The 14,807-nt window shown below is 45.5% G+C and overlaps 1 protein-coding gene across 1 annotated transcript; it reads left to right on the forward strand.

Annotated features, from left to right (window-relative positions):
• Positions 1-1,361: 1,361 nt before the first annotated feature.
• LOC125551690 (ATP-dependent DNA helicase Q-like 1) lies at positions 1,362-7,792 on the forward strand. Its single transcript, XM_048714982.1, has 10 exons — positions 1,362-1,604; positions 4,843-5,228; positions 5,465-5,725; positions 5,817-5,980; positions 6,104-6,200; positions 6,294-6,337; positions 6,425-6,539; positions 6,622-6,975; positions 7,061-7,285; positions 7,378-7,792. Exons 1-10 carry the CDS (start codon positions 1,496-1,498, stop codon positions 7,486-7,488), a joined length of 1,866 nt encoding a protein of 621 aa, XP_048570939.1. The 5' UTR covers positions 1,362-1,495; the 3' UTR covers positions 7,489-7,792.
• Positions 7,793-14,807: the final 7,015 nt, after the last annotated feature.

Genomic DNA, 14,807 nt, shown 5'->3' on the forward strand with positions numbered 1-14,807 from the left:
TCTGTTTCAAACTGAATCAACGGCCTGTTGTTATTTTTTTTTCTGTTTCAAACTGAATCAACGCAAAAAATGGTGTGTTTGAGGCGGGGTTCGAGCCCAGGATCTCCACGTTCAAAGAACAGCGCCCCATCCACTACAACAAGTCGATCAATGTGTCTAGACACTTCCTTTGTTTTATTTATTTTTTGTAAAGGTCGCGGAATCCTGGGTTCTTTTTTTGGAACGGTATTTTACTTTTCTTTTCTCGTTTCGTGTTTCTTTTTTCCTTTATTAAATGCGTGAACTTTTTACAGTTCATGATTATTTTTTAAAATTAGTCATTTTGTTCGGAACGGTTTTGTTCGGTTTTGTTTGGTGTTTTTTTTCTTTTGTTCACTTAAATGTACTATTTTTCAAAATTGATGAACTTTTTTCCAAATTCGGTGAACTTTTTTTGAATTGGATGACTTTTTTCGAAATTGATGAACTTTTTTACAAAATTGTTGAACTTATTTCAAATTTGATGAACTTTTTTCTAAATCGATGAACTTTTTTTCAATATTGATGAACTTTTTTCCAATATTGACGAACTTTTTTCAAATTCGATGAATTCTTTTTCCAATATTGATGAACTTTTTCCCAAAATCGATGAACTTCTTTCAAATTTGTGAACTTTTTTTAAATCGATGATCTTTTTTGAAAATTGATAAACTATTTTTTTGAATCACTGAACTTTTTGTTCAAAATCAATGAACCTTTTTCAGATTTTCTGGACTTTTCTAAAAATCGACGAACTTCTTCAGATTTTTGTGAAGTTTTTCTAATTCGTGGTTCTTTCTAAAATATGTGGACTTTTTCGAAAAAAATTGATGAAATTTGTTTCAAATTTGATGAACTTTTTTTAAAGTCGATGAACTATTTTCAATATCGATGAACTTTTTTGAAAATTGATGACCATTTGTTCAAAATTGATGAACTTTTTTTTAAATTTGTGAACTTCTTTGAAAATAGATGATTTTTTTTAGAATACATGACTTCTTTTTTCTAATTCGTGATGTTTTTCAAATCTATGGATATTCAAAATTTGTTCACATTTCTTTCAAAGAAGTCACGTTTTTCTAATTAGTGCGGCTATAGTTTTGGTTTAATACGTTTCGCGTTGAAAACTTTCACAGAGGGCTTAATAGCTTTACTGGTTAGCCAACCATGCGTTTAAGCAAATTGGCGCAAGTTCGATACCTATCACACGAGATCGAATTTTTGCTGGTGGTTTTCGCGCTGTAAATACTTTTTACGCTGTGAGCGTGTTCATGGGCCGGCCCGCTAGCGCGCTGCTGTAGGCGCCCGTTGCCTCAGTGGGCGCATAAGGCGCCCGTTAGGAGCTCCCGAGCCAAAGGAGACCGCGCGCGCCCGCACCCGCAGGCCGCAGCTCTTTCCCGCGTCTCCCCCTCACCGACGTTAGGGTTTCGATCCGTGCCGGCGTCCGCGGGAGGCGGAGGCGTGCTTGCCAGCCGGAATGGAGGAGCCTCACTGGGAGAGGGAGCGTCTCCTGGACCTGGCCGTCGACTACGGCTTCGACCGCGACTTCGCCGTAGCCGCCCTCTCCCGCCTCGTCCACCTCTACGGTACCGCCGCCTTACGCCCCCCTCCCCCCCTCCCCGCGAGCTCTAACGGCGGATTAGCTGCGGCTGGGTTTGTTTTCATGGGACGAGCTCCTGATTTGATTGAAACGAGGAGTTAAAATGTAGTAGGAATTGTAGGGGAGAGACGCCCGGCCCAATTAAGACCATTTCATTTTGGGGGTGGTTTGGTTGCGCTACTAGGATCAATGCCGCTTATGCATTATGAACACATCAGCTTGTTATTTGCGCATGAAAAACTTGGTTCATGATAGAGAGAGGACCAGTTATCACGAATTATGGAAAATGTATTAGCTGTTCTATTGGTTTCGCATGTGTTGACAATACTGCATTTTGATCACAATGAGCAGTCGTTTTGAGTATTTGGGTAGGTAGGTTGTTTGCGATATGGAAGGTGTTGAATCAAATCATTTCTTCTTAAGTGTACATATATTTTCTGTTTTGACCATTTTAGTGGGCCAGTGTTTGGGTGTTTTTTCTCCATGACAAGGAATTGGTGTACTTCTCCTAACTAGTAAAAGGCACGTACCAAGTACGTGTATAATCTAATAAAAGAAATAGTAAGCATTGGATTATTATTTGTCTTACTCCCTAATAATTTCGAGAAAATAAACTTGAATTAACGTCATCATTATGGCGATGGGGATACGCAAATTGGCAATGCATCCAACTTTTCACAAAATTATCAAGAAAGACCTATTTGCCAGTTCGTAAATAGTTCACACCCTAAGAACATGTGTTTGTGTTGATCATCATTTAACATGAAAAAGACTCCTTGGTCTATTTTGTTTGCCCCATATGATTCCTTGTTCTTATGACTAAACTTTACACAATTGGTAATTGCAATAAGAAGATCAAGGAATCGCTGCCCAATTTTTTTTTACATTTTTTTTGGAAAAGGGGGACTTCCCCGGCCTCTGCATCGAAAAGATGCATACGGCCACCTTTATTAAACAAGCAAAGAGGTTCGACACCAGTCTAAAATTCTCAAACAAAGCTGCTCACAGAGCGCTAAAGAAGGAAACCAAAAGCCACCGCCGGCCGGCAAGAGAAAGATAGGAAAACTAATTGCCTATCCTATTACATGACCGCCATCCAAACCGGCTGAAGATATCCCGTGCAACCATCTCCCATCGGATAGATCCAGTAACCAAACGCTCCCTGGCCTCCGTCGGAGTGAGTAATAACCACATACGGATCAAAGCAATGGCTCCGCCTTGTGAACCCACTTTTGGAGATATACATGATCGCTGCACACTTTTGGAGGCCAAATAGAAGAGTGCCATTCTGGATAAATAACAATGGGCAGCCATTATCTTTTACTACTCTTCTCCCGCAAAAAGAAATACTACTCTCCAGAACAGATATGTAATATCTTATACATCTCAGTATCTCACATTCTTCATGCTCGGACGTCCAATAATACAAAATTCTAGAAACTATTAAACCACATGAGATAAGGCTTCAGTATGTTTTACTGCCTTTCTTGCAGTAGGTTTCCATGCTTGTAACCAATGGTGAACGATTGGAGGCAAAAACTGTCATCTTCCATGTCTGAACCTAGTAGTACAGCCATTAGAAATAAATGCCATCATACAGAGTTACTTCCATGTAATCAGGGGTGGCATGAATTTTTTTTCTTTCTGCTTGATCTAAATCAAAGTCTTCATTCATTTTACAATTAGAAACATATTGCCCTCATTGGTCAGATGAGTATATATTAAAATTACCAATAGAAACACTGTATTTTTAACAGAGATAAAGAGAAAAATATTAGATAAGGATAGATTATTACTCATCAAGTTTTTCAATATTTAGTAAAGATAAATTGAACGATTGAATCATGTATGCTATATTTTGAAACACACAATATTTTAAGTAGGTGATTGTGAGATAAAATCCCACTGCTTTTCTTTCTTGGCATAGGACTGTTACCATCATACAAAGTGCAACCAAGATATAGAGTTGGATTCTTCTTTTATTAATGGCACATCATAAATAACTTGTCATTGAGGATAATTCTACTGGCATGCATGTTTTGTCATTGGCGTCTGTACTCGTGCCTTGCATCATTGTTGGTACTTGCACTATCATCTGGTGGTCCAGATTAATCACAGAAAATTCAATAATTTTTCTGGTCTGCCTCAAAGAACCGCAACATATGTTGGTTTGACAAAAACACAAACAGCTGCCGTGCAGGAATACCAAACATTACCAATGACCATAACCAGCGCTAAATTTTCAAAACTGAGGGTTAATGTGATGATACGTGATAGATATTAGTAAAGAATCACCCATGGAGTATCCGGATGCAGAAAAAGAAAAGCAAAACCAGTACAGGGAATGACTCACTTGGACAAGCTAAGCTACTCTATGACAGAGGAAGCTCCGAAGTCATCGCGACGCCGCGTATGCCGGACATACAAAAGGAGGGACTTGGCATAGGAATGCAGGGTGGAGGTGTGTTGAAGCTTGGGATGCAGAAGGGCGCGCGCAGGTTTTGCGGTGGCCGGCGAGACGGCGGCCGACATCTGGGTGCGAGGCGGCCAGTTTAGAAGTGGATTTTGGGAGCAAGAATACAGAAGATTGCTGTGTGGAGAGAGACGGGAGGCGGGGGTGAGTCAGTTGCTGCATGCTGGGAGCGGAGGGGGACGCCGGCCTGATCAGAGAAATGTATGGCGTACAGCGGTACGGGAAGAGTTCAGTCCGGAAGAATCGAGAAGGACCTGACAGAGAAACAAGCAGCCTGAACCGTTAGATGTATCCAAATCTGACGGCCAACTTTCTTTGGATTCGCTCCTGCTTAGTCTGTTGGATCTGCGAAATGGACGGCCCATACTGTTTTCAGATGAAGTTTGGCGGGAACACTGTATACGTGGTGGTAAGCCGCGAGTTCAAAAACTGATGTACTATAATAGTAGAGATAGAATGAGCAAAGGTCCTGCCGTGCATTCGACAGAATAAACATATGTTTGGTACTCCTGCCCATCTTCACAACATAAATCAGTGAAACCTGCTCAGTATGCTGACTTAGACGTTTAGTTTTCGGCAGCATTTTATATTGAATTATCAAGTGACTAGTGCTGAGGTTTCTGATGCTTTTGGATAAACTGTACCACCCATAGTTAACACATTATGCTTTGCTTTTGCTTCAGTGTAGTTTTGGGTTCACTTCTTGCTGGTTGATACTATGTATGGGCGATAATTTATTGTTCTGGCACAGGAGAGGGTGGCCAAGATTTCATCACTGTGGAGAACTGCGGCGATGATTTTATTGCTGCATTGGCTGATGCAACACAACTTACTGATGACTGGGATGACCTGAATGCAATAGAGACTGAAGCTTGTGGCAATTTGAATGAAATGATGAGGAAGGGTGTAAATGATGAAAAAGGAGGAGTTGTTCTGGATACCCCTTTGTTCAAAAGGGCAGACTCCTCCAGTCAACATAATCCGAAAGGTTTAAAAACATCGAGCTTTTCCTCTGATGATTCAGATTTTGACATATTTGATGAAACAAACACCCACCGTGATAATAACGTGGGTACCCAGAAGAAGCCACAAACAAGAAACTCTAAAGCTCAGACAAGAAGCTCAACAAAATCTACTGTAAGCCAACTCCTGATTTCTCCCATTACTGGTCTCTTCCATCTCCATTTCTATTGTGCACATGATGGATATGTACTTGTGAAAATACTGTGACATAAGTTGACTGAGCTGCGCCCATATGGACACAGTAAACATGCTATTACTATCTCCACAAAAGTAGAGAGAGTTTTGCTTTTCCAATCCTGCTGCTAATCTTATAGGCATTGCTCTTTGTGTTTCGAAATTATGTTTTAAAGGTGACCAAAGGAACCAAGAGATATGAATCATCAACTCCAACTTCAAATAGAGAGGGACAGCAAAATGCATGTCTTCGGAAGAGAGAAATTTTGAGTTATGAGCAGCTTTCTTCTCTAGATGACATCAATTTGGCCAATGCTGTCATCTTTGGCAACAAAAGTTTTAGGCCCCTGCAGTATGAAGCTTGTAGTGCTGCACTGGACAATAAAGACTGTTTTATACTTATGCCAACAGGCGGTGGCAAAAGCTTGTGTTATCAGGTCATTAAATTCTGCCTTGTTCAGCATTCTTCTTTTAATCTTGTTTGTTTTGCGAGATTTGAAAACTTCATTTGTATTATCACCTTTGCAGCTCCCTGCAACATTGCATCCAGGTGTTACTGTTGTTGTGTGTCCATTGCTGTCACTTATTCAGGATCAGGTGGTTGCTTTAACCTTCAAGTTTGGGATACAAGCAGCATTCTTGAATTCTCAGCAAACTGCTGCACAGGCATCTGCAGTTATCCAAGAGCTTAGGTTATTCCGTAGTTCATTTGATCTCTACTTTACATTATCACATGATTTTCTTTCCTATATCCCCTCCAGTGTAAGAAATGATCTGCCATTTGTTTTGTAACTTAAGTTCTCATCTCGTTGCAGAAATGGCACACCTTCTTTCAAACTTCTGTATGTCACACCTGAAAGAATGGCTGGAAACTATTCCTTCATGGAGATCCTCAAAGGCTTACACCAGAGGGTATATATTATGTTGTTGAAATGCTAGTTCTTCCGAGATCAGTACTTCTATTATTTGGCCCGAGAGGATATGCTAACCTGGACTTTTTGATAGGGATTGCTAGCAAGGTTTGTGATTGATGAAGCACACTGTGTAAGGTAATGCTTAAATCAAACCTTTGTCATATTCTTCCATAAGCAGTTTTTTTTTTCCTGACATATTGCTGATTTCTATTTCTATCCAAGTCAATGGGGACATGACTTCCGTCCAGATTACCGAGGCCTAGGATGCCTCAAACAGCACTTCCCTAGAGTCCCAATCATGGCTCTAACTGCAACAGCAACTGAAGTTGTCCGTAAGGTACTAAAGCATTCCCCTCCTGTTCCCACACTACAGCTTGGAACACTAATTATTAGCTATAATTTTTATATGGAATTTGCAGGACGTCCTCAGTACCTTGAGGATCCCAAACGCTTTGGTACTTAAGAGGAGCTTTGACAGACACAACCTCGACTACATGGTGATTGGCAAGACGAGAACTCCCCAGATGCAGCTGGGTGAGCTCCTGAAAGAGCGTTTCATGAACATGTCTGGCATTGTGTACTGCCTCTCGAAGAACGAATGTGCGGACACTGCCAAGTTCTTGAGGGAGAAGTACAAGATAAAATGTGCGCATTACCATGCCGGCTTGGCGGCCCGTCAGCGAAGCAGCGTCCAAGAGAAGTGGCACAGAGGAGAGGTCAAAGTTATTTGTGCTACAATAGCCTTCGGCATGGGGATCGACAAGCCTGATGTGGTACGTATTCTCAGTCAATGTTTTTTTTTTGAATACTTGTGCACATTGTTTGCTAACTGCAACCTTTCAATCTGACACCACTCAGCGCTTTGTTGTCCACAACACGCTGTCGAAATCGATAGAAAGCTACTATCAGGAGTCTGGGCGGGCTGGAAGAGACGGCCTTCCAGCGCATTGTGTGGTGTTATATCAGAAGAAAGACTTCAGCCGCATCGTGTGCATGCTGAGGAGTGCTGATAACTTCAAGAGTGAAACCTTCAAGGTTGCAATGGACCAAGCAAAGAAAATGCAGGCGTATTGCGAGCTGAAGGTAAATAATATCTTGCTAACTAAAAGTGCAGAGCAAGGTGGTTGAAAAATCATCAGCAATCAACTTATGAACAATGCTCCTTTCTTTTCCAGACTGAGTGTCGCAGGCAGACTCTTCTGGGCCACTTTGGCGAACAGTTCAACAGTCAAAGGTGTAAAGATGGCCCTTGCCCCTGTGACATCTGTCTGAAGGAAGCTTCATGAGGGCACTAAGAAAGTGTTGGTCTTAACTCCATGATGGCTTGCTACTTAGAAGCTGTGTTCCTACAGAACCAGTACAAGCTTTCTGATGGTGATGCACACCGTCACTGTACTTGATGTTCAGGCTTTACGATGGATGCAGAGGACAGGAGGGGGCTATGTTGCACATATTGTGGGATTTTACCTTATAGCTCTTCACTGCATATATAAGCACGTAACCCTTTTATGTTTCTCCTCTCGGTTCCTCGAAGTCTTGTTATAATAAAACAAGACGTTAAGAGCTGATTAAGCCTACATTCTTACCATACAATAGAGGTGTCTTTTCTTTACTCTTATTCTAGTGGCTTCAAAGTATCAACATCGGGTATTTTCTTAAGCCCACACAAAGGAATCCTGTGATCTCCACTAACATGCAAACAAACGACTGATTTTTTGGATGGTCAATATCTGGCGATCGTTCGCCGCAGCGGGAGGGAGCTCCGCTGCCACCGCTCGATCTCCTTCCTTCGGCCACCTCCTCCACAACGAAGAGCAGATCCGTAATCCTCTCTCCATCCCATCCTGACCCCCATGTCACCCCCGCTCAGGCAACTCGGGTGGTGCCGCAACCCTAGTCGCCGGGGACGTTATCTCCTTCCCTCCCTTTGTCACCGCCAGGGGACGTTGCTGGGCTAAGCCTGGGGGCTGACAGCGGTGGCGGGGGTCTTCCTCTCTCCCACGACATGGTGAGGAGGCGCGACCGTTTGGGTCTTGGCGGCGCGGCGGCCGGCCCTGCTTCGGGCGGCGGCGGCGGCCATGTGACCTCGGATCGGCGGTGGCGGCATGGAAGGCCTGGTGGACGGGTTGACTGCATGTGTGGCCTGGCCTCCGTTTAGATTTGATCTGGCCGGTGCGGCCTACTCGCTGTGCAGCAACAGAGATCAGTGGTGGTCCCGTGCACACGATGTTAGATGGAGGTTCGTCAAGCAGATTTGGACGAAAAAACTTGCTCTTGGCTAGTTGCAAAGGCCGGCGATGGCGGCACTCTTTTGTGCCCCTTCTTGAAGGCATCGCCGTGGAGAAGCTCCAGACCTCTATCTACTACCTCCAGGGGAAATTCTAGACCAGTTGATCGGATGACGGCGACGCTCTTGTGACCCCCCCCCCCTCTCCGGGGGCGTCATTCTTGGAGGTGTGCATTGGCTAAAGGGACCAGTGGACTATTTCAGCGGTAGAGCGGCGTTTCATGTGACGCATCGACGACATGGAGTCTCGGCGACGTGGCGCTGCATGATCTCGGTGACGGATGCGTGATGATGGACGCGCATAGGAAGGTGGCATTTTCTAGTGTCGTAGTGGCATCTAGGCCTGGCAAGGTCGATGGAAGACGATGGCGGCAGCCTCTTAGTGTGCACATGCAATGCCCACTGGGAGTGAGCTGGATAGGTGTGTGCCCCAGACCAGGCGATTGCGGCTTGGTTGAGGTCTCTGATTTTAGATGTTGGGCTTTGATGTAAGGTGTGGGCAGACGACCTCGATAATACGCATCCCTTCATCAAGTTGATAGGAGTAGCGACAGATGTTGTCAAAATGGTGACTTTAGACTTATTGATGTATTACTTTAAAAGGTCTTGGTGAATAATCTGCCATTATTAAGAAGTTGCTCCTCACTTCTACCTATTCTCTCTACATGCACACTATCCACATCAGCATGATGCCATGTCAACGTTCTCTCAACATGCAGCCTCCACCTCAGTAGAAAAAATATCAACAAATCATTAGGTCATCAGAATTGTTTTAGGCGTTACATGCCACATCAACGCTTTTTTAGAGCTCGGCATTCTTGTCTCAGTCATTTGGTTTTACGGTGATGTTCCAACCACCAAGAGTTAATTAATCTTTAGTAAGCAATCGTTTCCTCTTCCTAATTGACGAGTCCTAAAAAGCTGATGCGCATCATTTTCCTCGGCACATTGATCTCATCTTCCTCATCTTTATTCCTAAAGGCTCCATGGAAGATGGGCAACAGCTACAAGCGTGTGATGTCCCACTTGATGGTGGATGTGACGCTCCCGATTCAATCGTACACTAATTATGCACGCAAATGTGTACGATCAAGATCAGGGACTCACGGAAAGATATCACAACACAACTCTAAAAATAAAACAAGTCATACAAGCATCATATTACAAGCCAGGGGCCTCGAGGGCTCGAATACAAGAGCTCGATCATAGATGAGTCAGCGGAAGCAACAATATCTGAGTACAGACATAAGTTAAACAAGTTTGCCTTAAGAAGGCTAGCACAAATTGGGATACAGATCGAAAGAGGCGCAAGCCTCCTGCCTGAGATCCTCCTAAACTACTCCTGGTCGTCGTCAGCGGGCTGCACGTAGTAGTAGGCACCTCCCGAGTAGTAGTAGTCGTCGTCGACGGTGGCGTCTGGCTCCTGGGCTCCAACGTCTGGTCGCAGCAATCGAGTATAGAAAAGGAAAAGGGGGAGCAAAGCAACCGTGAGTACTCATCCAAAGTACTCGCAAGCAAGGAGCTACACTACATATGTATGCACTAGTATCAAATGGAATAAGGATATCATATGTGGACTGAACTGCAGAATGCCGGAATAAGAGGGGGATAGCTAGTCCTATCGAAGGCTACGCTTCTGCTAACCTCCATCTTGCAGCGGGAGAAAAGAGTAGATGGTAAGTTCACCAAGTATCATCGCATAGCATAATCCTAACCGATGATCCCCCCCCTCGTCGCCCTATGAGAGAGCGATCACCGGTTGTATCTGGCACTTGGAAGGGTGTGTTTTATTAAGTATCCGGTTCTAGTTGTCATAAGGTCAAGGTACAACTCCGGGTCGTCCTTTTACTGAGGGACACGACTATTCGAATAGATCAACTTCCTTGCAGGGGTGCACCACATTTCCCAACACGCTCGATCCCATTTGGCCGGACACACTTTCCTGGGTCATGCCCGGCCTCGGAAGATCAACACGTCGCAGCCCTACCTAGGCACAACAGAGAGGTCAGCACGCCGGTCTAAATCCTATGGCGCAGGGGTCTGGGCCCATCGCCCATTGCACACCTGCATGTTGCGTGGGCGGCCGGAGAGCAGACCTAGCAACCTCCATTACAAAGGAAGTTGCGTTATGCGGTCCAACCCGGCGCGCGCCGCTCAGTCGCTGACGTCACAAAGGCTTCGGCTGATACCACGACGTCGAGTGCCCATAATTGTCCCCGCGTAGATGGTTAGTGCGTATAGGCCAGTGGCCAGACTCAGATCAAATACCAAGATCTCGTTAAACGTGTTATCTTGAAATAACCGCGAACGCCGACCAGGGCCAGGCCCACCTCTCTCCTAGGTGGTCTCGACCTGCCCTTGTCGCTTCGCCACAAAGATCCACACAGAGGGCCATAGGGACAAAGGTCCTTTCAGCCCCCAATCCGTGAATCACTCGCGGGTGCTCCACAAGCCGACCCGTCTTTAGTCACCACATGTATTATGTATAAAGTATATAGTATATACCCGTGATCACCTCCCGAGTGATCACGGCCCGATAATATAGCATGGCAGACGGACAAGAATGTAGGGCCACTGATGATAAACTAGCATCCTGTACTAAGCATTAGGATTGCAGGTAAAGCTAACAACAGTAGTAGCAAGGACAGGCTATGCATCAGGATAGGATTAACGGAAAGCAGTAACATGCTACACTACTCTAATGCAAGCAGTATAGAGAAGAGTAGGCGATATATGGTGATCAAGGGGGAGGGCTTGCCTGGTTGCTCTGGCAAGAGAGAGGGGTCGTCAACTCCGTAGTCGTACTGGGTAGCAGTGTCGTCGGTCTCGGTGTCTAGCGAGAGAAGAGGGGGGAGAAACAATAAATATAATGCAAACAAATACATGACATTGCATGACATGACAAAGCGTGATGCTAGGTGTGCCCTAACGCGGTACGAGGTGGTACCGGTGAAGGGGGAAAACATCCGGGAAAGTATTCCCGGTGTTTCACGTTTTCGGACAGATGAACCGGAGGGGGAAAGTTGCATGTTTGCTATGCTAGGGATGCATGGCGGACGAACGGGCTGCGTAACCGGATTCGTCACGTCGTTCTGAGCAACTTTCATGTACAAAGTTTTTCGATCCGAGCTACGGTTAATTTTCTATGATTTTTCAAAGTTTTAATATTATTCTGAAATTATTTTAATTTGAAAATAAATGCTAAATTGCTAGGCGCACCCAGCACAGTGTACACAAAAGTGTACCCAGTGGCTGACAGATGGACCAGAGGGACCCAGTTGACCAGTCAACATTTGACTGGTCAACAGGGGTGGGAACCCCTGTCTTTGACTATTTTAGTCTACTCTAACCGTTTAGTTAGTTTAGTTAGTTATCTGTTTAATCTTAACTATGATTAATTAGTTTAATTAATTGTTTACTTTAATTAATCAAAATTAATTAAGTTAATTAATTATTTAATTAATATTTTATTTATTATTCATTTTTAAACCCTTTTTTTATAATGTTCTGGGGCGTGGGCCCCTTGGGTCAGTGGCACAGGTCCGCCAGCGCCACGACTGGACGCGCGGGGCAGGGGCACGAGACCCCGATGAGGCCATGGGTGGGCGTGCGAGCCGCGCCCGCTGGGAGAAGCAAGGCAGGGGCGGACAGGGAGGTAGCGGCCACCGGAAACGGTCGGAGGCAGCAGCACTGCGGCAGGCAGTGGGGCGGCCAAGCAGCGCCATGGCGCGAGCGCGGCCAGGCCACTGTGGGGGGAGGGAAGGGGGTTCGACACGGTGAGGTGCAAACGGCCGCGGGCAGGGGAGCGCCGGACGAGGCCGGTGCAGCAAGGAGCGCGATCGGGCAGGGACGTCCATGTGCGGGCGGTTGCGGGCGCGCGCGGCCATGGGCGCAAGAGAGCGCGAGGAGGGGGCCGCGGGCGCGGGAGCTCGTGGAGCCGACGAGAGGGCGGCAGGGGAGCAACCACAGGGGCGCCGAGGCGCGGCGGTGAGCGCGAGCGCGTGCGCGGTGGAGGAGCGCGGGGCGCGCGCTGGAGCAGGGGAGCGGTGCGCGTCGACGGGACGGTGCAGGCGACGGCGGCCGCGATTGGGCGCCGGAGCGCGTGCGGCGAGGGCCGCAGGTCGCGGCCACGGTAGGGGAAAGGCAGGGTGGCGGCCGGAGTGGTGCATGGCGATGGGAGCAGAGGAGAAGGGAGGCCGGAGCCTCACCGTGATCGCAGGGAACGGGGCAGCGGGCTCGGAGAGGAGGGCGAGGAAGGGGCGGCGTCCGGGTCGCCAGTGACGAGTGCGGCGAAGCGACGGGGTCGAGGGCGCGGCGCCGGAACGGCGGCCTCGGCTCGGGACGAGGAGGAGGCGAGGCGACGGGGTCGAGGTGGCGACTACGTAGGGTGACGGGGCGCGGGAACACTCCCTCAATCCAGATCGGATCGAGAGGAGGGGGAGATCGACGTGGGGAGTGGGGGATGTGTGCGGTTAGGGTTTCGGTAGGTGGTGGAGATAAGGTGAGTGGGGTGGGCTGGCCGATTGGGCCGATGGAGTCCCTTTTTATTTGTCTTCTACTTTTGTATTTTCTTTTCTTTTATTTTCTTTTCTGTTTTATTTATTTTAGCTAGCAAAACAGCTTTACCAAAAATATAATCCCTACTCCTAAATTAGCATAATAACATAGGCCACCTACACCAAAAGCTTTGATGATTATATAAACTAGATTAACGTTTGTTTAGTATTTACAAGCATTTAAATAATTGGTTTGCTGCCGTTTTACTTACTACAGTGCATTTAAATACTTTACAAAGTGTGGTTTCTTCACCAATATTTAATATGGATTATTTGGCTCACCCCGAACATTTTAGTTTTAATATTTGAAATTTTTTATTGTTTGCTTGATTTTGAATTTGAATTCGAACCGTTTTCGAACTAACACGAGATTAGCAACAGTAATTGAGGTGACGTGGCATCATTAGCAGAGGTTTACTGTAGCCTAATTATCCGGGCGTCACAATTCTCCTCCACTACAAGAAATCTCGTCCCGAGATTTAAGAGGGGAGTAAGGGGGAAAGTTCTGGTTACGATATGCTAACTGATCTTCTCGAAGAAGTTAATTCCCTTCGTTGATGTCTTAATTTCTTTATTCCAATGCATCATGATGAAGTTGTCGTCCTTTTTTCGGGGAACTCCATCATACTTACGAATAGGTAAGGGGCAGCCCTACAACGATAGGATGTTATAAGGGAGAATCATCTAGGGGTATCCCAAGAATGAACATCTGAGTATCTCTCGAGTTGAACAAATGAAACACATCGAGAGCAAAGTAAGACGGTGCAATAAGAAGTTTCAAGCGGATAGGCAATCGTTCATTGCCTGAAACAGAGTGTGAAAGGGGTTCAGAGCAACGAGAATAAGTATTGTGTCTGATACCAGAATTGATCACCAGGAAGGAGGCTCGCAAATTACATACGAAACGAAGCGCAAGGGATAACTTCGAAACAGGGATGTACAGGAGAGTCAGGTTTCGATCCTGTGGAACTGTGGGTTATGGGCCCACCATGTGGTTAAAGTAGGAGGGCACTGACATCTTGCATGGTCATGATAGCAAGGCATCATGATAGCCAGGCATGTCAGAGAAGAGACTGTCGGTTATGTTGGCAACAATGTTGGTACCAAGGGCGAGGGACGAAGAGAACCATTTTCCTGCTTGTTAATTCGAGGTAGACCAATAGGCAAAGTTCTCATCCATCGGTGGTTACCTGAATGCCATCAACAATAGTAATAGGGTCTTACCGACACGATTGTGCACCTAGGTGTTTACATAAGCAGAAGAATATTGCTGCTTAGATCATATAGATCACCGGAAAGGTTAAACAAACCAATGTAAAGGAAATGTGAGCATCAGATTAACAGAACAATGGAAAGGAAAATGTGTTTAAACACATATTTCAAGGGTATATCCTTCCCAAGGACAAGCAGAGCATGATATCCATGACAGGATATAATTTAGAAAACTTTTTAGGTAAGGAGAGAGAAATTTCATGACTTTACCCATACAACGATGTTTGGATAATTGAGCAGGAAACATTTAACATTAGGCTTTAAATGTTCTTGTTGATAATTGGAGTAAAATATATATGCTTCGAGATAGCATTGACATGGTCTTCAGGCAAAGGTCAGACTTTGGAAACACAAAGGATCCATCAGGAATAATTTGTAGAATAAGTCTTACAATTTCCTCATGGAAGAATGGATAACCTTACTGAAAAGGAATCTATAACCATAGGGCCTCTGGCCGAGTGTGCTAAGTACGGCATCCTGGATATAAAAG

This window comes from Triticum urartu, chromosome 4, assembly GCF_003073215.2.
Source record: "Triticum urartu cultivar G1812 chromosome 4, Tu2.1, whole genome shotgun sequence".
Taxonomy (NCBI): domain Eukaryota; kingdom Viridiplantae; phylum Streptophyta; class Magnoliopsida; order Poales; family Poaceae; genus Triticum; species Triticum urartu.